At 40.1% G+C, this 23,067-nt stretch overlaps 1 protein-coding gene across 1 annotated transcript in view; it reads right to left on the minus strand.

Annotated features, from left to right (window-relative positions):
* SLC6A11 (solute carrier family 6 member 11) overlaps positions 1-23,067 on the minus strand; it is an 89,615-nt gene that overhangs the window by 42,516 nt on the left and 24,032 nt on the right. The window contains exons 5-6 of the mRNA XM_008506208.2: positions 22,576-22,708; positions 3,986-4,120 (exon numbers count right to left, since the gene is read on the minus strand). Of these exons, the coding sequence (XP_008504430.1) occupies positions 3,986-4,120; positions 22,576-22,708 (268 nt within the window). The remainder of the gene's footprint in view (positions 1-3,985; positions 4,121-22,575; positions 22,709-23,067) is intronic.

The raw sequence follows: 23,067 nt of genomic DNA on the forward strand, positions 1-23,067 counted from the left end.
CTTCTGGAAGCCGTTTTCAAGTTGGGTGCAAGAGTACCCCTAGGAACTACCTGGAAGCTCTGCACAGTTGTGGCTACCTAAGAGTTCAGCTCTCACAGCTAGGGCTGAACTGTGGAAATGTTTCTGCCACCAGAAATTCTGTTGCTATTTTAACACTTTCCCTCTGCAAACAAAAGACCAGAGAAATTTACAACCAGTCCTGTGATGGCTCAGATTTTCCTGAGCCTTGTATTTCATTTGCCCTATCATATATCTATCCTGCTTAACATTCACATCAGTGTAGAGCAGAGATAAAGCACAGCCTGGATTCTAGCCACAGAGAAATCTCTCCTTGTGTGCATTCCAGCTACAGGACCCAGAGTAATGACATTTTATTTCAAGATTGTGTTAATCACCAACCATTATCAGGGGCAGCAACTCAGACGACATTGATGTGCTCACCCCTACAGACACTGCATGAGTATCTTCACAGAAACAAGACTTTTGGTTTGCTTTTGTGTTTTAATAAAACAGCAGTAACTCAGCCAGTTACTAGCACCCAAGGACACTAGAAACAAAAAGGCTTTATTATTGCCTCCTCATTTTAAGAATTCATTGCTGCAGATGGGTTTCAATTTCCATGACTGTGTTTTCCAGAGCTTTGGCTATAGTATTACTCCTTGACCCATCAAGCTGCTGTGTCTGCTAGTCCCCAGGCAATTTATTCTCCTCCAAGCACAAATATTTGAAAAATCCCATTATGGAGAATCAAATGCTTTGCCCCAAAAGGAGCACTGAGTATCACACGCTACATATTGTCCCTGTTGAGGGACAACCAGAACCATACTTTGAGTCAGACTTGCACATAAAGCCCATAAAAATCCTATTAACTTTGTAAAATACTTGTTTTGTGTGAGTTATAACTCAGGGAAGACACCATATGAAAGCTACAAACAGCACGTGTATCTTCTAGATTGGAGCAGGGAGAAGTATTCCAAGCCAATTTGAGCATGAAGGCTGGAGAGGTATCCCTGTTGTTGAAACAAAGCATTTCTGTGGTTTAAATATAGTAGTACTCCACTACTTCAACAAAGAGTGATTGGTATGAGCTCTACAGATACACAAAGATGGCATATTCAGACCAAAGAGGATGTGGTCTGCTGAAAAGATAGAATATAAAAATGAAATGGAGAACACAGCACTTGAAAGCTAAGAGGAACTGAAAAGCCAGATGAATAGCTGCTTAGAAAGCTATAACAAACCATGGAATGCAAATTACACAAAGACAAAAGATTTGAGAACTTCAAACTAAAGTGAGCCTTGAAGAGAAACTTAATTTATTTAATCCACAGCAAACACATTTGGCACTGTGATTCAAATACTGCTCTCCCAACACAGACACAGCAGTCTCTCTGCAGCATTATTTAAACAGACCTCTGAATGAAGAAGAAAACAACCTTGCTAGTACACATGGATTTTGCTTTGATATTGTGGAGTAAACCCAAATAAACAAGAGCAAAGATGAAAACTGGAAACACAAACGTCAGGGTTACTTCAGTCATCCCATACTTCCTGCTTAATAAAAATCTCTACAACAATTTAAAACTGTGGCACTCAGTGGTCTGGGAACCACAGTGGTCGTGGATTAAGGGTTGGACTTGATGGTCCTTCCCAACCTGGCTGATTCTGGCATTCTGTGATTCTGTAATTTGAGAAGAAGCTTAAAGAATGGGGATTTTCAATGCAAAACTTGTGGGGTTGAACACTATGAACATTCTGTAAAATGGAAAATATCTGCATAGCTTTCTTGTCACTATTAAAATTTGCAATAATGCTGAAACAATTCCATTTTACTTTTCGTTTTCAACAAAACAAGTTGTGCCCAATTTTATTACTGAGATTGGGAAGCTAAACTCTTAGTTTCTTCAAAACTAATCAGATATCCCACTCATAACTCAGAAAACTTTCTTCAAATATTTCTGTATCAGAGAAACATCATTTTTTTCAACACAAAAATAATTTTCTCAAACCCTTCCATCACACATTACCTGCACTGGTGTTCCCAATCTCCAGTACGGTCCATTCTACTTCAGTTTCTTTCCTACACAAAGGTTCCTAACATCCTAAAGCTGATGTACAGCCATGTGTCCGTGTGTACAGTCCAAGCCTCACTGAATGGCAGAAGGAAGTTGGCTTGCTCAAGCAACACACCAAGGCTTCCCAAAAAACTCTGGAGTATCAGCTGAGCTCCATGTGTGGGACAGACACAGGCAAACGTGTCTTTGAGGTGCTTTGTACTTCACAGGCTGCTTAGACTAACACCATCTGCTTTGGAAATTGTCATGGCAACAATGTATTTCTATACAAATGGGAGCAGTATAGTAAACAGGCATAAAAAAACCCCTTGTAGCTTGACAATACCCTTGCTTAAGCCTGCATGCCCTCCCTCAATGCCAAACAGAGGGAAGGGTGTCAGTGGCATGTGAACACCCCACATGCAGGGCAAAATCCTGTTAAGAGGCCTCTCAGACACTGCTGGGCAAGAGGAGGAAGCAGCCTTTCAGCAGCAGGAATACCTCCTCTCCCTACCAGGTCGATGGACTTGGCAGGCAGGGAGTACAAGAAAAGAGTGCTCTGAACAGTTTTAGTTAAGGCAGGGGGTAAAACTGGAGTTGTCAGAACCACACAGCAGGGTGAAACACTGCTGAAAAGTGGACAAAATAAACAGATCCCACCTGTGGGCTCAGATAAGCCTCTGACAGATTCCTTGTCTCTGCTCAAAGGAGTTAAGACACATGGGGTTCAGCTGTCATTGGACTGGTTAGCTGGATTTACTGCATCTGAGACTATTACAGGCTGAAGGCAAGTACCTGGGAGTGTGTCAGAGAACCCCCTTGGGTATTTCTGCTGCTGTGGCAGTCTCTGAGGTGAAGTGAGGCCACCTGTAAGCCAGCTGCCAGAGCACTGCCCATCTACCACCCTTCCACAACTTCCCTTTCACTTCCCATCCATGCTGGAACAGAACCACAGAAACGTTGTTGAGTTCAACTGTGGCAACATGATTCAGTTTTTATCTAAAATTGTCAATATTTTAAATGAAGCTTTTTTCTTTCTTTCTAGCTGCTTTTTTTCTGTGGACATGGGATTTAAGTGAACTTCACGTGCATCAGTCAGATCAGATTCTTCAAGGAAATAACCTGAGGGTCCCCTCAATTGTCTTTGGCAAAAAAGGAGACGTTTTCAGTAAACAGTGGTTAAAAACATAAGCTGACATGTTTTCAGTAAGCAGATTAAACAATTTAATTCTGACAAATACTCACAGCCTTACTTTCTATCTCCCTCTCAAGATCCATTTTAGAAGTAACGCTATAGAAGGTCTTTTACGTTGCCAAACCAGACAAATAAAATGCTGTCTGCAACCTGTCAGGTTTTGTAGAGCTTGTGTCATTTTCACTCTCCAGTATCAGAAAAATTACATACAATAACTGTTTCATTGTACTCATCTGTCACTGGAAGAAAAAGTCAATCCATTATTTTCATGCTCAGATCTACTCTGGAAACACAGGACAAGACAGAGCTCCTGGTCTGAATACTTCATTCCTCCTTGATGGCACATAGATGACTTCAGCTTCAAAGACAACAATCCTCTGAATACCTAATTTCTCAGCTAATCTTCACTGACACTTAGATGTGGAATGAGCAAAGAACTGTGAAATGAATGTCTCAGTTCAAGTTGCTCCTGCTGAACCAGTGGCAATGTTCTTGCCCCTCAGTGGCAGAAGCAGCAAGTGCAACTGAGCAGCTCTGATAATTCAGATTTACAAAAGAAGGTGCTTTTCTACTAAAAGAATAATATATTCCAACATATGCAAGCAGTGGTAGCTTCAAAGCCCTAGCCACAACTGTAAATCTCTACCAATGAGCAACACCAGACTTTAAAATCAAGCAACTCTTGCAGTTTTTCCCTGTCAAGAGAGTAAAACAAACAGATGGACCAGGATCCTACCTGTGGGTCAGACAGTCGAGAAAGGTCAGGGTACAAGTAGAATTTTATCCCCTCAGAAGCCCCGGGTAATGTTACTCCACGAATCAGCAGAATCATCAGCATGATGTAGGGGAAGGTGGCTGTGACATAGACAACCTGGCAGGAAGAATCAGATGTGAGAAAAACATTTTCATATTTTCTTCCAACTGCATCAAAACAAACCTGTCTCATTTCTACATGCATTTTGCTTTTAGGCAAAAAAAAAAAAAAAAAGAAAAATTCTGAAGGAAAAGTGCTTTTGATGCCTTTGTCCATGCAGGTGAATTGTGTCCCTTCCAAAATATTTCTGTCTTCTAGGAAAGGTCAACACTTCTTTACAGAGAGACTGGGAAGGTCTCTAAGACTGTTCCTGTCTGTCCTTGTGACAGGGAGCAGACACTGGTTAATACTGTCCCTGTCTCCTGTACCACAAACTATTCCAAACACAGACAGGGAAGACTGACTCACAGCACCAAGTAATCAATTGCATTATAGGATATGTAGTATAGAACCCCATTTGCAATGAATTCTCAGTAACCTGGTAATTACTGAAGTGTCATCTCAGACTCCTGCTTTGCCTGTGTTTGAGGAATAAACTCCACCAAGCCTAAAGGTTAAATGATATGTGTATCCCCTTGCAATATGCTACAGCATCCCTTATCTTGCAAAGCACCTTCAAGTAAAATATCTGAAGTGCTCAATCCCAGCAACTTCTGCTTTCACATAGAAGCCACTTTTTTTTTTTTTTTTTTCCTTTCAAAAATCTGTTTGCTCTGGGCATGGGAAGCAACTGAGCTTTCCTGGAAAACTGCAAGAAGCCACATTTTCCAAAGGAAAATTTTAACAGAATTGATCCATTGATCCCATTTTACAATCACAAACCTGAGAGCAAGCAATAGCTATTCAAACTAAGAGATGGGTTAAATGATAAATTCCATCAAATAACAGCATACCTTAATTAAATTTAATTCTCCATAGATATTTTCACTTGTGCAGAGTAGGCAGTACTTATCCTAATATGAAATGATATGTCTGCCTTGCATAAATCAAAATTACTTAATAAGCTGCAAGACTGGGGAAATTAAACTGATGAAAAATACAACCTGTATAGCCCTCAAAAATAACCCTTTTAAATACAACAGTCTCACACCTATGGAAACGAGAGATACATCAGAGAATGCACCCCCAAAGAGGTTCTCAGACACGTTTTGTTGACTAAGGAACTGAAATTTGATTTTCAGACTGTGATGAGTATTTAACCCCCAACATGAAGTCAGCTCATGTGTGCCTCAGCTGGTACACTCAGAAATGGAGGAGTGTGGAATGAGATGGCAGCTCTTCAAATACCTCAAATACCTCCAGCTGCCCAAGACATGTTTAGAGACTTCAGTCTCCCCAACCTTCAGAGGAGGTAAGCACCCAGGTAGCTTCTGAAAGTACAAGTCATGATTTTCCCAGGACATGATCATTGTATTCCTAGAGGTCTCAGAAGCCTGAGTTGGTGAATTCACAGGTGATTTGAGCTGCCTGATTGTGCATCCAGTGCATCAGCTGCTCGTGCTGCCAGGCTTCCCAAGAGCTCAGGAGCTGAGGCAGGATGGGGCACTTCAGAAATCAAATGCCATTATTAGTATCATCATCCCATCTGTAGGCATTAAAAGTTTCCTGAATTGTTTTATTTTCTTTCCATACACCAAACCTCTCTGAATATAAATGTGAACATAACTGTTTCTAATTACACTGCATCCTGTTTTAATTGACTTTAATTGCTTGGTATATTAATTTGCATCCCAATGCTCCAAATGCTTTTTTTAAACCTTTGTCAGAGCAATGCCAGTATTCAAGCACTTGGAATCAAAATAAAAATTTCTGGCATGCTACTTTTTGCACCAAGTTCTCCTATTACAATAGAACTGAAAGGCAAATTTACAAAGATATTTAGACATCCAAGTGCATGGAAAGGCACCTATTGGGATATCTCTCAGCCCTGAAGCACACTTAGGTGCTAAACTGAAAGCACACCAGGACCAAAGACCCTGAGCATACATATTTCACTGACTGCCATGAACTAGAAGTACCAAAAGTATTTTCAGTACTAAGTACTGAAACTTTATATACCAAGACCTTAAGGGATTTAGCTGTCTATAGTAGTCAAGAGTAGTTATAAAGACACCTATGCAATGATTTCATGAGAAAGGCACCATAAAGATCTTGAGATCTGAACTGCCTGCCCGTTTGCATCTTTCCAGATCTAAGAATCTTTAAAGCACAAATATGGTGCACAGGTTCAAACCTGGCCATTGGGACTGGTTTGCTTCTTGTCCTGAAATAAAAGGTGCTTTCTGACCATTCTGCTCAGATCATGCCTCAGAGGCTCAAGTGAAGGTGACTTGGCTTGTGTAGAAGAAAAACATGATATATCTGTGGAGCATAAGGAAGCAGCCCTGCATGCAAATGAATAAAGTATTTCTGAATACTTTCAGAAATCTAAAAGCCTAAAGATAGATTTCCCTGGCTCCAGCTACTAGAGAACACACCAGCCTGATGTTCATCTCCCAGCACCTTCTTCCCAGGGTGAGCCAAGATGAGGAAGTAGTGAACCTGAAGCCTTTGCTTGGCTTTTGCTGAGAACACAACTGAACTGGATTCAGTAATTTCCTGAGGTTAGGAAGCTGAGGGAGTTCTTTTCTGCTGTGATGTCCAAGCTTGTTTGCACTATGATGAACCAATTGCATTTCATAAATTCATTAAAAGTGTGCAATTTCATTTGACACTTCAGAAAATTGCTGGGCTGCTAAACCCCTCCCCTAATCTCCTCTATTACTTCTGGAGGCTTTAAGAACAAGTGGTCTTAATTAAGTGCAAGACTTGCCAGCAATTTGCCCCAATTCATTATCAGAAGAGTTATGTGGAAAATAAAACCTGACCCCATGCCCTGCTCAGCCTTGTCCTTCATTTAGTGTTCTCAGCCTGCTGGGCAGTCATTTAGCCTATTTGTCTGGCTGAAGAGCCAGACTGACACCAACTCCCTCTGCTAAGAGGAGACCACTGAGCAATTTGCAGATCTCTGTGATGTTCCAGGTCTGTTGGCACAGGACAAATAAAAGACAATCACACCCACACTGCATTACACTCCTAGGTGAAGAGGCAACTTAGGAACCAAAATCTCATCACCTCAGTGAGGTGACAGAAAAAAGAATAATTTTTTTATCCTAAATTACAGTGTTGATACAGATATTAGTGTAATAACAGAAATATAACTATCTTACCCTGTCTGAGAGCACTGGTTTATTTGGAGACACCAATTTGGAGACACCCTGAGTTCCATCACAGTTTTAAATTTTAGGAAGAGTTCCACATCATGGAATCACAGAATTGTCACAGTTAGAAAAGACCTTTAAGATCACTGAGTCCAACTGTCAACCCAGAAAAAAACACCATTCCCACTAGAGCACATCCTGCAGTGTCCTAACTGTGTTTTATGCACACCTCCAGGGATGGTGACTCCACCACCTCCCTGGGCTGCCCACCTAAACCTCCTCTGGTGCAACTCCAGGGGCATTCCCCTGGGCTTATTGCTTGGAAAAAGAGGTCAACACCCACCTCACCACCACATCCTTTCAGGGAGAGCAATGGCACAGTTAATCCAGGAGTCTTGGCTCCACTGATGTTCTGCCAGTTTCACAGACTCTGACTTCCTAGATGTTAAGAAGAGCTACAAAAGATCATCTTTTTTCACCACCATGCTATACTGTGATCTTCATTGATGATTTAGATGAGGGGATTGAGTCCATCATCAGCAAATTCGCAGATTACACTAAACTGGGGGGAGTGAAAAAGAAAGTAAACCAAAACCCCAGCAGAATACCATCCAAGTGGATTTGTAAGAGGTACGATTGGGATGGGGGTAAGGGAAGATAGAATCAGCAAAATGGCTGATTTTTCTATTTTCTGTCTGTTTTATGTACTTATTCAGCATCATTTCTCTGTCTCTCTTGTTCATCCACAGAGGGAAATTTGCTCCAGAATAATATTGTGAACTGTCCTTAACCAGACTGCTAACAAACTGCAGAACTTCTTCTAAGTACCAATGTATCACACGTGAGTGCAGAGTTTCACTTGGAGAAAGAGGTTTTAGAGCTGAGAAATAGGTCTCAAAGAGGAAAAATTAACTAGGAATGCAAGATGAGCTAAAAGACAGGGGCCAAAAGAGAGAGAGGAGATTTATAAAAGGTAAGCAAGTGTCTTGTTACATGCAGAGCAGTCACAGAAAGCAGGAGATGGTCCATGAGGCAGTATCAGCAGAAAGGAATAAGCAGTTCCAGTACCTCACCCTGAGGTCAGTGCCTGGCACAACAAACAGCTTTTATCTGTGCAAGCTGTGCAAGTTCTTATTTTTATCCACATGGTTGTAAAGGCAGCAAACAAATAAATAAAAGTTGTGTCAAGCTGAAAGCTTCCTCTAGAATGTAATGGAAACTTAACTCCAAAATTAATTTTGAGTCAATAAAAAAAAATAAATTACATTCTATTCCATTTTGGTTTGACATTCTTTTTATTGAATAGGTGGGAGATCTCTCCTGACTGAAAAATGCTTTAACAAGACAAAGTAATTATTTAGAAGCTTCAATCCATTCTTGAAAATGGTGAAAAATTGTCTTTTCCTGTTTATTTCAAAAAGAGTTATTCGTTACATCAGGTCTGATATCAGGAACTTACCAGTACTTCCCAAATTGCATTTCAACAGCATATTCTGTGTTCCAAAAGCTCCCTACCTGTAGCCAGAAGTTCCAAAAGGAAGAGATGAAAAATTTGGTGGAAGGGTGGAAGTTCTGACTCAGTGCTGAGGTCCTTAGTGCTCTAATAGCCTCTACCAGGCTTGTCCTGGAATCAGCTGAAACTGGAAAGCCATGAAAAAGAACTCAAGGCAGACAATAACAACTGAGCAGCAGCTCAGGTTCCCAGCTGGAGTGAACAATTCACAGAGATGATGAGCTATTTCTCCCCATAAATATTCCTCAAGCAGAATCAAGTTTTTAAAATATCTGTTACTTGAAATTATTTCCCAGCTAATTATTACAGCTGGTTTTATTTCCAGATTGGCCAGGACTATTGAAATCAAGCTGTTGTATTGCTGCTAAAATTACTTTTCAAGCTCATTGGTTATTTCCATGGGCTCTACAGCCCTCAATTAATCAAAAAAGTATTGCCTAGATCAAAAGCAGTGTTAGATTTCTGTGAATTTGGGGAAAATTTCCCCACTTTAACAGCTACTGCTACCCCAAAGCATTAATTTGTTAGACTACCAAGAGAAACAAAAGAGAATTGATGATAAATATGGCTGAGAGCTCTCATGACAGTATGTTGGAACACAGCTGTGTCTACACTGCAGAACTGGAGCACTTCTCACCACACCCCAGTTCCCAGGCTCTCCTTACCAACTCAGTGTGTGAATACAGTGAGAAGGTGCAAAACTCCCCACATCCCCTTTTAAAAGGAAACCTTGCTAACTAAAGCAGGGAGAAATTCAATGACTCTGCCCAATCCATACGACCAGAAAACACTGACTGAAAAGTACTTCTTGGAACGGAATTTCCCCTCACACAGAAAAAAAAAAAAAAAAAAAAAAAAAAAATCAGTGCAGCTCAGCTCTATGGAGCAGAACTCATGTCTGTATAACACATAGAAGCAGTTTAATTGCAGTTACTAATTCAGTTATGTGACCACTGTACTTAAGCACTGAATAATGGCAAATGCAGCTAACCAGATTCTCTCCTGAACTGCCTCATCCCCAACAAATAATGTGCCAAGAGCTGCTGAAACAGTTGGACTGATCCCAATAAATGGCCTGGATGCTGAAAGAATGTCTTTAAATCACTGTTCCATGGACTTCAAGAACTCATTCCAGTCTGTACAAGCCTTGGTCAAATTCATAGGAAAATTGGATTTGGAAGAAGAAGAGATGAGGTCAGAGGAAGCTATCTGCATGGCTGCCCTAACTCACTGCAGTCTACAAACCAATGCACAGGTCCTGAGCACTTTTTTGAGCCCCAGCTCAGTAATGTACCAACTGCTTCAGTGTCCCCAGGGGAATCAGGTTGATAAAAAAGTGAAGGACACAATGCTGAACACCACCATGCCTAGGAGTGTGCTCTCCATTTGTTAGAAAGTGTTCTTGTTGCATTAACACATTGTTTGTACACTGCCAATGCAAAAATGCCAACTTTTCTAACAACAATATGCCCCAAATAGTTGTGTGAAGCAAGGGGAGAGCTGTCATGGAATCTGCAAATGCAGGAAGTTGCAGGAAACCTTTCACAAAAGGACCACTGCATTTAGGCAAGCAGATACAGCTCCACCAGCAGAAATACAAAAGCAGCAATCTGGTGATCAAATCAGGGTATTAATGTCCCCAGTACTTATAGGTGTTTGTTTGTTTACATTAAGAGAGGATATTTTGCTTAGGTGGGCTTGGTTTCTTTTTTTTCTTTTCTTTTTTTTTTTTTTAGAGGTTTTTGATTTAAATACATTATTTTATCTCCACCATAAATGGGCCAAGCCAACCAGAATGGCAAATGAGGTAACTGCATCTTACAACTACAAATACTTAAAAGAACAAGATTAATCTAATGTTTTGGTTGACAATCAAAAGCAGAAAGAGGAGGACCAGAGGGCAGGACTGACAGGGAGGAAGGAAACCTCAGCATCTTGGCTGAGCACATCACTGCAAGCAAACACTTTTATGTAGAGCTCCCACCAAGCAGGGAATCTGCAGAGCCACAAATATCTCCAAATCAGACCCTGCTATTTAATCAAGTAAAAGTCAACTTTAATAATCAGTCAGGAAGAATTTCAAATATAAATCAGGACTAATTAATCATCTGAGGGGGGGGTTCACTCTGGAAAAGTCTTCTAAAAGTTCAAGCTTTTATAAATCAAAGCTGTTCTGTTTCAGAACCTTCCAAGATTTTCAGGCTTCTCAAAGCCATTCAGATTGCCTTTATACACAGCAAGCCAGACACTGCTATTAGTCACATAAATGCACAGAAGCCTGAATTTTGCTTGAAAAACCATTCAATATGGAATTACTGTGAAAATATTCTACAAAAATAATTTACAGTGGTTCAGACTTATCCCATGCTAGCACTTGAACTGTTACTGAATTTACAGAGGAAGAAATGGGGGGCTGATATGGGGCTAAATAAATTTGATTTTTTAACTACTCTAAACATGCTTTCCAGAGCTCACTGGAAGCACCACTCAGTAGGTTCTGACATTCAAAAAATGTTTCACCTGTAAAGCAGATAGAAGTTGCAAGGGTCAGAACAGGACAGGAGATGATCTTCCTCTCACACAAAAACTTTGAAGATCCTAAATCTGCACTGGAATGAACTAAGAAAATTTGGCCATGTCATCCCTCCAATCCAGAGAACACTAAAGGTTGGTTTGCCCTCTGACTGCTTGCTGGAGAACATGAAATTGGGTCTTCCATCTGAGTGTTGCCCTGATGCAATTACCAGCTGCCTTGAGGAACAGCTACTTGCAGTGAATCAACCTTTCACAGTTCAATTCCTTATCAGCTTTTACCAGAACATTCCTTATCATCCCTTACTAGGATGTTCCTTGCTTGTCCTGCTTGACTTTCCTCACTTGTCTTTACAAAAATCTACCTAAAAAAACCCCAACAAACAAACACAACCACACAACACAAAACAGACAACCCCCCCATAAAAACAGATCAAAAAAAACCCTGCCAAAACCAAAAAAACAACAACCTAACACACTCACCTCCACACTCCCAGATGAAAACTACCACTAAGATAAAAAAGGATGTCTGGAAAATAGATAACAACACAATCTACCAAAAGGAACAGTAGTGAAGTTGCCTCCCTACAGCTCTTCCTTCAGGTAGCCACAAAAAAGTGAAAGGAACAAGAAACCAGAGGACTGTCTGCACAAAGGCTTGACTGGGAGGGGGGTAAGGAGGGAACCAGGCACTGTAGCCAGCATGAGAAATCAGTGAATCAATGCCTGGCTACATGAGAATTCCACAATAATTAATAACACCACCATGAAAAATGGTTCCAGTAGGAATTTGGAATTTCACCAAAACTCATCACACAGGAGCCTCTTTCTGATGGGTGAATACCAATCTTCCAAGCAAGTAAATCAATGGCCAGTTCTAAATGACTGATCAGCAAGTTCTGCAGATTTCTGAGATTATCACAGAGTTATTTAATCTTCTGCAGTAAACACTGGGAAAAAAAGGGATTTGTAAGTAAGCAGACAAAAAAAGGAGATCTCTGTAGCAAACCATTGCTCTTCTTTCTTTTGATAACTTTCATCATTAGGAGTCTCCCAGGTATTGGAGTAGATGACCTTTAAAAGTCCCTTCCAGCTGAAAGCATTTTATGATTCTGTGGGGAGGTTCAGGGTGTATACAGGACAATGAAGAGCTTATCATTTCTCATGGAAAAGGTGTGTCTAGCCACAGGATTACAGATACATTTCCATTGCCCACTGTTGAATACAGGGCCTCATTGTCATGGTGACAGCTGAGAGACTTATTCACTATAGAGCATTTGCTATGCTTACTGTGTATTAAGCATAATAATAATAATAATATAAATAGCCTTGCAACCTAAAGTAACAAGTCTCCTTATCATGCAGACCCCTAATTCTCCACCTTTCCCTTCCCTATGGCTACTAACTCTATTATAATGCAGTTAGTCACATCTTTGTTTTGCTCAAGGGGCTGTAACTTCCCTACTAAGCAGCCTCTAAACTTATCCCTTAAATTACCTGAAGGCAGACTTGTAGGACACTGATCTGACAGTCTGTTGTATTTTTGAGCTGAATTTAAGTCAGAGAATAAGAGGTGTGGTGATGCAGAGAAAAATGAGAGCAATCAGACAGTAAAGACATTGGGCTGGAAGATAATGGGACTTAACAGTATTTTAGTGCCACAGATTTATTTTATTATCCTGGGCAAACACTTTGATGTCTGTGAAGGCAGGCTCCTTGGGGAAGAGAGGCATCTCACTGTGCTCATCCAAGACTTGGTACACTGAAATTCCAACCTCACTAAAGCACTCCAGGAATGAGTGACATACAAACTAAACCACAACAGTACTGCCCTGAACCATGGCTGGTTATCCCAGACAGGAATGAGCACATCTTATACCCACAGACAATAACTGAAAGCTTTGTTACAGTTAATTCCTTGTGCCAAACTATTACAGGAGTGCCTCACACCTTCCACCTAGGACAGAATCAAGCTTATGCAGGATGTTTCACTTGTTTTTTCTTTACTAACACAAAAATTTTTCAATTATCCAGCAGCAGAAATGAACAGCAGGTGCACAGCAGCCAACTCACTTCTCAGGGATATGTTTTAGTACCAAACATAGCAGCAGCAGCTGCCTGAGGCTGCCTTGGTTGCCCATGTAGCAATTTATTTCATTAAGCTTCCCTATTCTTAAGGCTGACTTTGGATTCAATCCATGTGAGCTGACACCGGGGTGGTATCACAGAATTAAAGTTTGTAAATCTCACAAGAACAGTCTGTAAACAAAATTTTCTGCTCCAAAGACATCTTCACACTGCAGATAAAGCCAAAACTCAGGTCTACACTGCCTGCAGAAGAGCTTGTGTTCCCAGTGGCAGGAATTCAGTGGAATACACATCTTTCCATCCAGTGCCACAGGGATGGCCTCTCAGAAACTGCTTTGCACATCACTATGGATGAGCCAGGCTTGAAGCCAGTGTAGATGAGCACCAGCTGAGGACAAACTCCTTGTGTGAGCATAAGGGACCAAATCCACCCCACTTCAGCTGCAGAAACATCAATCTGGAGCATCTAAGAGGGTCAGTGCAACCCTCATGTCTCTGAATCTGAGCTCAGGGATGAAGCAGATACTTCGTCTGCTCTTGCTGAACTAAAGGTGCAACTAATAGTCTAAATCTGTGAACTGAGCTCCAACAAAAGCAGTATCTATAGGGTAACCACCCAGCCCCCTATATAAAACAGATTTATAAGACCTCAAGAGTTAGAAATCACAGGTAGAAGCAGTGAGCCATGCATCTGAAGGAATAATGTTTTAGCCCTAACACATGCAAAGAAAAAATGACCACAATAAAGAGAACAGCTTATATTTTGGCTCCTGATTGATGTTTTTCTGTATAGCATTGTTCAATGCTTATTTTTTAGGGTGGGAGATAAGGCAACTGGTAAGGAACCACAGGTTCTGTGAAAGGAGAAGTGACACATGAAGATGCCACAGGAACAAATGACTGAAATTATTGCATTTCCAAAGTCTCTTTTTTTTATATATGCATAATAACAACATATATAATATGATAATGGGCTGAAAGTGCTTGGTAACCCCAAAGTGTAAAATAAATGTGCATGTATTACCTTCATCCAGGCAATACATTTATCCTATTGAGCTGCCTCAATGTTAACCTGTGACTTTTGGCTTCACCTTTAATTTTTCAGCACATTTTACTGCACTGTCACTGCAAGTATCCCAGCTGGCCTTTCACCCTCTGCTCTGCCCCCACCCCTGCTTTTTCATACAGTAATTTGACAGATCAGGTGATTTCTTTGCCCCAAAACTCTCACATCTGCAGGTGTCTGTCTGCTGTCCTTCAGTGCCCCAGAACACACACTGCTGACTTGCTCGGGCTGGGGACCAGGGCTAAGATCCAGCCTAAGGAAGTATTCATATAAAAGTGGATCTCTGCTGTTAAGGTATGAAATCCAAACGATGTGAGTCTGATTTAACTTTACTATTTCATGCTTTTCCCAGCTGTCAAACAGAAGGCTGGAAAAATCAGTCAGCGAGGCAAAAAAAATTTCTTTTCTACCCAATCTGAGGTGTCCTTAAATGCTCAGTGCACAGGAGACTGAAAAACTATTGCAGGAGCTGTTTTAAAACCTCACAGAGAGGAGGAGGGTAGCAGGAACTCTGCATGCATCTCATGAATGTTCTACTTTCCCCCTTTGAATACAGAGATCAGTCTTGGGCAGAGTGTTAAAGCCTCTCCATGAAGGGCCATTCTTTGCTCTTACTTCAGGGTAAAACAAAAGACACTTCAGGAGATACAATCATTGCTGCCTAGTTCCTTTTCCTGGTCTCCTACAATGGGCCCCAGTTCTTTTTTTTTTTTTTTTTTTTTTTTTTATTCCACACATCTTATTTTTTTCTTCTGTCCTTTTACTCTTTCTTTCTGCTTCATTGAATCCATTAAGGTCTTTACATGGCCTGCTATTGAGAAATAAATTTTCTTTGGGACTACTGACAGTCTTAACTGCTGGCAAGCAAGGCTTAACTCCTGATAGGAGGGCTGAGAAAATGATGGGTAAAAGGTATGGAAAGTTCATCTCTGAAATTGGGGTCCTCAAGCAGACTGGAGACCTTGGAATGACTTGCTGGTTATGACCTCAAGGAAAAGGAACATCCTAATCCTAGAAGGTTTTCCACTTCTTTCATGCATTAGTCTTGACAGACCAAATTATCTTTCTCCTCCAGATATTATTCACTCTTTTCAACTCTTTTCCTTTGCTTAGGCCCACGTGCCCTCCTTTTTGCACAACTGTAGATGAGAAGGTACTCAGACATGAACACAGAAGTCCTGCAGAGGAAGAGAGGTAAAACTGCATCCTCTCTTAAGACAAAATGATATCCAGACAGAAGCACTATCCAGGTCTACCCATAGTGTGAGAACCTATTTCAAAGCCACTAAAGCAAGGCTCAAATTCAGTGCATTGTGGCTTACCCCAGAACTAGAACAGCCCTGCACACAAAGCTAAAAAACCAATTGCTCTGGGGTGACAAACCAGGTCTTACACAGGTGTGCAATGCAAGAGACACAAGAAAGCTCCAGAGGTACCAAGCAGAAACCCGAGGACAAAGAAACAAGATCAACCCATGGCCCTTTCTAGCATCAGAAAAGAGGTCTGCACCCAAACAGGCCAGCTCCAGCAAGCTGCTGCTGGCCCTCCTTGTGCTGGGAAGTTCTGGGGTCAGTCATTTTCCATGGGGACACATTCTAGCAGCAGTGGCCTTATAGAATCACAGAATCAGCTGGGTTGGAAGGGACCTCAGAGCTCATCAAGTCCAACCCTTGATCCACTCCTGCTGCAGTTCCCAGCCCATGGCACTCAGTGCCACATCCAGGCTCTTTGGAAAGATCTCCAGACACGGAGAATCCACTACTTCCCTGGGCAGCCCATTCCAATGCCTGATCACCCTCTCCAGAAAGAAATTCTTTCTCATCTCCAACCTAAACCTCCCCTGGCACAACTTGAGACCCTGCCCTCTTGTCTTGCTTGGCACATGATTTGCAAAATCTAAGGCTTGAGAAAAAAAAAAAAAGTGGAAAAATCTTCAAATTTGGAAGTTCTGAGTACTGACCACATAAAACTGAAAACATTTCAACTATTCCAGAGTTGTATAAATCATCCACAATACAGAAAGAAATATGACTTGGAGGGCTGGGGAGGAAGGTGAAAAATAATTTACTATTTGTGTGCTCTCTATTGTCTCCAGCCTGGAGAGTAAAGTTACCTGGGGAGATGAAGAGTGAAACAGCCATAAATCATCCTACACTCCCCACTCCTGCAAATGCAGGTGGAGAAGGGGGTATGACTATAAAGAGAGATAAGGGTGTGTGTGTGTGGAGAGTTCAGTAGTGAGAGACAACACTACACACAGCCAGGCAGAGCCTGGCAGCTTACATTTGGATTTCAAGCTGTTCACACAAAGTTTGGAGTTCCACTCGGGTGAGAAAAATGAAAAATAGAACCAAAATTTAACTACAGTTGCGACCTTATTTTTTCTAGGAATACAAAACAAGGAGTTTAATTTGTTGGAATACACCCTCAACAACTCAGATGTCTGTTTCTCAGGCCTATCAGAATTGTAACTTGGAGTGAAGAGTAGAGGGGAAAAGCAGAGCTTTACACCTGCAGTTAGACATGGTTAAAACGTGGATGCTAATTGAGTTTATTTTAGCACATTTATTTGGCCATCTTTATTCATTCATTATAAATGGTCAGATGGATTTCAGTGATTTTTTTTCCTGCCCATTACTTTCACAGATGAAGAATAATATCAAAGCCAAGCTATTTTTCTATTATTGTTAACAGGTCTGTGTCAGGATGGCCCAGACAAGCAGGCTGCACTTTACTGTTTTCTCTCAGCTCTTTTCTACTGACACACAGGATTAATATGGACTTTAATAAAATCTGACAATTTACACTCAAATGGCCCCTCACTGCACTGAGCTCAGCAAAGGCAACTGATCAGTGGGACTAAGGAAGGAAGGAACAGTGCAGCACTGGGAAGGACAACAGCCAGCCAGTTACAAAATCCAGATGAAAACCCTTATGTTGACCACAGCTATAAAGAGCTTCCTCAAACCTCTCAAACCTTAACAAAATCTGGAAGCTCACACAGAGTATAACCAGGTTTGCCAAACACAAGGTTTAGAATGAGAAAAGCTCCCAGCAGAACCACTAAGAAGAAAACTACAGAAACCATTACCAGCCAAAACACTACATAGAGAAAGAGGAAGAATTAAAAAATCACTAGTGTCAGAGTAAAATAATAAATTATGGCATCACTTACACTCCTCTGAGATAAGAAATTTCTCTGCTTTGCTAAGCTTTTCACAGCTTTTTCAATGATGTCATGGTAGAAAAGGAACTAATTGAATAAGGAATGTGGCAAGTAAATAAAACCACTCATAGTTTTATGTTCATATACAATAAACTACATCACCAATAAACTTGCAAGGTCACTTATAAGAGTTTAATATGATGATTTCTTAACCAAAATTGATTTCTTAACCAAATAGTATCCTTTTTAGATAGGCAGTGAACAATATGAGGCTATCCAGTAATAAGTTAGGAGAAGGGACATAAAGGTTTCATGAGGAGATAGTGTGTGATAATCTATTATTTTAGATTTATATTTGCAGGAGAATTTAATCAAGCATCTTAGACAACTCATGGATGTGTAGAGTAGATATATGTATAGATCATGGATGTATAGATCATGGATGTACAGATCAGTGCTTTCCCTTGTGTAGCACTTAAACCAAGGAGAGCACAGCAATAGCTTTCATCAGTGTTCTTTTGTTCTAGGCTTAAGAACAGCTACAGAGTGAAAAGGAGTAGCAAGTGCTAAGCGATTTTCAAGTCAAGGATTGTTAACACTGTATAAGATATTTTCAAAGTTGATTATGATCTGGAGCACCAGACAATTTGTTCTAGAGCAACATGGAAATGGAAGCTTTTTAATGCGGGGTAAGTCTCTTGGTTCTGGGTCTGTTTTGTAGATGAGAGGAAGAGTTGAGGATTTCTGCATGTTCTTAAGGCAGGACAGTGCTCCTGACCTTACCTTTTAGTATCACACTCTATTTTTAGTAGCCTCTCTTTTTGTTGTAGTTTTATAGTATATTACGTGGAGAGACAGCACAAAGTTAACACACTCTAAGAGCAGGACTATGTTGAACTTCAAGGAACTTAACACAAAGAGTAGGAAAGAATCAGAAGCTTCAGGAGTTGGAATCAGACAGAACAGTATTCAGTGAGGACTTACGCCTGCATGTGTGATACATAAATTACAGGGAAATCTGAAGAAAATCTGAAAATCTCTTACAAGATTTTTCCCTCTTCCAGATGATCCTGAAGCAGTTTAAGAAGTGTCAGAAGAACACAGTTGTGTGCTAATACAAAAACGTTGAGGGGACACAATGATACTCTGAACACTGCATGTCAGAAAATGCTTTATGTCGAGTCATAAAATGACAAATCCCAACCTGGAAGTTCAAGATGTTGGTTTTCCTCTTTATTTGGGGGTTTTGTGGGGTTTGGTTGGTTTGGTTTTTACTAAATGTTTCCCAGACTAAACCCAATTTTCCTTGGAGCTGAAGATCTCAAGAATGCTGTATGAAGATCAATAATTAGCAGGACTCAGCAACTATGGAGATCTATACATAGAGAAAAACTAAAAACTGTCACTACTAGTAACCAAAAATGTTTTACAGAAATAAGATACTAAACCACAATCTAATGATCAGAGTCTAGAATGATAATTTAAATGTTTAGGAAATTATCTTCAGCCTTCTACATCATTTTTACCTTCTCTCTTAAACTCGTAAGGCCAGCTACTGAAAATACTTCTGCTTCAGATGGATATCATGTATTACTGAGCTCAGCTAGCTGCAATGTAAGCTTAACATTATAACATTACCCCTTCATATTCTCTCCTTTTGTTTTTCAGTTTCTCATTCAAAGATTTAGTATATATACAGCACCTTAAATGTGAAAGCTAGCATACAAAATACCTGGGTAATTAATGGTAAGAACCTCAGGAAAGGCACAAATATGTTTCTCCTGGAAACTGCCAGAACCACCCAGAATTATTTTGATATTACAGATCTGCTGGAATGGAAAACTCCAAACTGCTGTGAGAAAGTGATGACTTTCAAGAACAGTAATGGAAAAGTTTGAAACACAGCATCCCAAGCACTTCATTTGGAGCTAAACTTTGTTAGATTTAATATATTTAATATCTTTAAATATTCACAGTCTGAGTAGATGAGTTCTGTGGCAGTGCTAGGTACAGAACTATGGGCTGTTTTGTTTTTTTTTTTTAACAGCTTTTAAGGCTTGGATTTTTTTTCACCATGCATTAGGATGCAGAGAAAAAAGAGGAAAAGAGTAAACCAGGCTCTTGAATATTTCACAGAACACAGCCACACGAAGATGGTGAAGTCTCATGCTCCCCTTCTCCATTCTGCCTCCTGTTTCCCTTTTCCTAGCTGGCTTTTCTGTCCCACAGACACTTTTTTTTTTTTTTTTTTTTTTTGAGTATTTCCAAAGGGAATAAAAGTTTAAGAAGTTTTCTGTTTTGAGTGGATGTGTTATTTCATTTAAATTACTCAATCAAATTAATGTATATAGCAAATATAACAGGCCAGCCTAAAAACAGTTAATATCATGATAAAATCTAGCAGTCAATTTTGAACTCTTTCTGGAAATGAGTACATAATCAACTCAATCTGGTGTGAAGGACTACAACTGGATGAACTTAAATATAAACTTTTAAAACACCAATATATCAGAAATTGAAAGAGCAGTCCAGAAGACTGCTTTGTCACCTGTATTTCAGAGCATTTCATTCCTTTGTAGAACCCAGAACACCTCACTGCTGTGCCCTTGTTTAGCTGGTCTGGGAAAATGGTGAGATGGCACAGACATCCCATGGCTTTGGCTGCAATAAATCCCAAGTGTAAGAATATTAAATTTCTTAAATATGTCTAAAAAGGGAACTTATGTCCAGGGGAAAAACTGCATCAGTGAAAACAAACTGCAGTGTCACACATTCATCTAGTAAAAAGCTTTCCTTACTAATGAGAGGAACCAAACTGGAAAAAGACATGATCAATACTGGCTATGACAGATCTTTCCTGCATGTTTCTTGGGAAGCAATGGACCCTCTGCACAGGCAGACTGCTGAATCTGCCTCCTGAGGAACACAGAAACCTACCAGTCTGATTCCTCATTATTTTGGAAGTCACAACTGCTGCTCATGGCAAACCAGACTAAGTGTGTAAAGATATGATGAGCCTACTTGTTACTGGAACATGATTTTTTTTTTTTCATGCTTTGGACTTACAAAGCTGATTTTTCTTTGCAATTCTGTTGCAAGACTGCTAGTTATTTCTGCTTAGATGTAAAGCATATCACTCCATTTCAACTGGGCAAGACATGGCTCTTTCTCAGGCTGCTTCACTTAACCTCATCAAAACAGTGGGTATCAAAATCACACAGAGATCAATCAAATGAAATTTATTCCACCTACCAGTAAGCTGAAGTTTTAGCTAAGCTATCAGGGAAAAAAGAAAGAAGCCAAAGAAAAAGAGAGGTAACCTGGGTCAGTCTCAGTTTCGTAACTTCTGAAGTGTAAGATCTATTTCTGGGGAAATGGTGTCATTGAAGGAATCTCATGTGATTTGTATATGAGGAATGATAAACATTTGAATGTCAGCCACAGAAATGCAAAATATATCCTTTCCAAAATCACTACAGCCTGTCCTTATCAGCAAGCTATTTCTACCAGTGCTATTTATCTTATGTACAGCAGAGTTTTGCACAGCCTTGCATGCATGCATGCATGTGCATTCACAGTACATGTCTTCTCCTCCACCCTTGGGTCAGATTATACCATGGTAGAATAGAGCTCCATTTTCAGAAGTTCCTTCTGACAGAAAAAAGAAAAATAGTTTTGCTCAGATTCATTTCTTCACTGCCAGATGCAGCTGCTCAGACAACTCTAAACCACTTTTGTACGTCCCTGGAGCTCAGGCTTCAGAGACATGTGGACACTTAGTTTGTCATTTCCCTTGTATCACCTTTGCTTCTCCGTGTTTTTCTCTTCAGGCTTCTTTTCTCTCTCTGAACTATTCATGCCTATATGCAGCTTTACACAGTCTTTCCTGCAGTGACTTGATACAAGTAGGGCTGTGTGTGCAAATACTTAGGTGAGAAATGCAGGACCAGACTGACTGACAATTGGCAAACACAGACAGAACACAGAAACTCAGAAAGGAATTTCAGCCAAAATTTTGATAGGAATAAGGACATGGGTGGTTGAGGAAGCTGAAAAATTTCACTCTGACATTTTCTAAATTAAAAGAAAAATAAACCCACTCTACATTTCAAACATTTAATTTAAAGATTTAGGCTACTAAACCAAAAAAAATAAAAATCCAACTACTCTTCCTAACTAAATAGTAAGTATTTGAAAATTAAATGCACAAAGTGTTCCAGTTGACCAATTTTTTTCCTGGTATTCTTTGTTTCCAACATGAAAAACCAGTGCTTTTTTTTAGATCACCCTTAGAGACCTCTGTCACTTTTCCCCTCACTGTTCCGTTGTTTAATATCTCAGAACTATGCCCTCTATCCACTCCATCATGCTATGACCCTCCTAGACTAGGAAGCAGTGTCTCTCAGTTGGGTATCCAGTATGGAATGGCATTCACTCCAACAGTTACAAGAGTACTTCACCTTTTTCTCCCTAATATATCCATCTTCAGGTCTTTTTCTCTTTTTTTATAGCTGCTTTGGAATTTCTGCTTTCATTTGTTTGCATCTGCAGCTCAGAGGATGGCTATACTTCTCATTCTCTCTACTTCTGTGAGTAATAAACTTGTGTCACTGAGAGTTTCAACTCCTGTCACATTGGATACCTCAAGCACAGAATCAACAATTCTGAATTAACAAAACCAAACCAAAACCAACCAGGCTCTTCCAACAGAACTAGGGAAGGACTATATAATGAAAACTAAAAGGAATCAAAACAATGCAAATTATGGCTGGTTCTTAATTACCTAGTATTGCAATTTGTAGACCCCCAGTATAGCTGCTTACAGCAATGAAAGATGGGTGTGAAATTCTGCCACTCTGAGGGGCAGAAACTGGAATGACAACACAAGCCTGGAGCACAAGGGAGTCGTAGTACAGCTGACACACACACACAGAATGTTAACCTCACCTTTCCAGTAGACTTTGTCCCTTTCCAAATGCAAAAATAGCAGATAGTCCAAGCAGCAAGGAGGCACAGTGCCAGCTCCCAGCGGAGATTCCCAATGTGTTCAATCCCATCAGATATTGCAAGCACCCTGCGTCTAAAAGGGAAAAAAGAAAGAAGGAAAAGAAGAGAATCAGAGTGAAACAAACCAAGAATACATAAAGAACACAGGGCTAAAATCAAACCAACTTCAATCAAGTTGGTGCTTAATGACTGACCACTGAAAATGCACCATTAGGTAGAAAAGACAGAATGAAAATAGGAGGAAAAAAATTGACTTTGACTCTACACAGACCTTAGAACAAAGCTTAACTTTCTTTGAATTAACTACTGACATATGAGCCCAAATTGAAACAGTAATAAATGTTTTCTCAATTTTACTGATCTTTCAGAAAAAAAGTTCTAAGCTGTATTTTGACCTTGTAACATTTATTTTCATGAATTGAAATTGTAATT

This window comes from Calypte anna, chromosome 12, assembly GCF_003957555.1.
Source record: "Calypte anna isolate BGI_N300 chromosome 12, bCalAnn1_v1.p, whole genome shotgun sequence".
In the NCBI taxonomy this organism is placed as follows: Eukaryota; Metazoa; Chordata; class Aves; order Apodiformes; family Trochilidae; genus Calypte; species Calypte anna.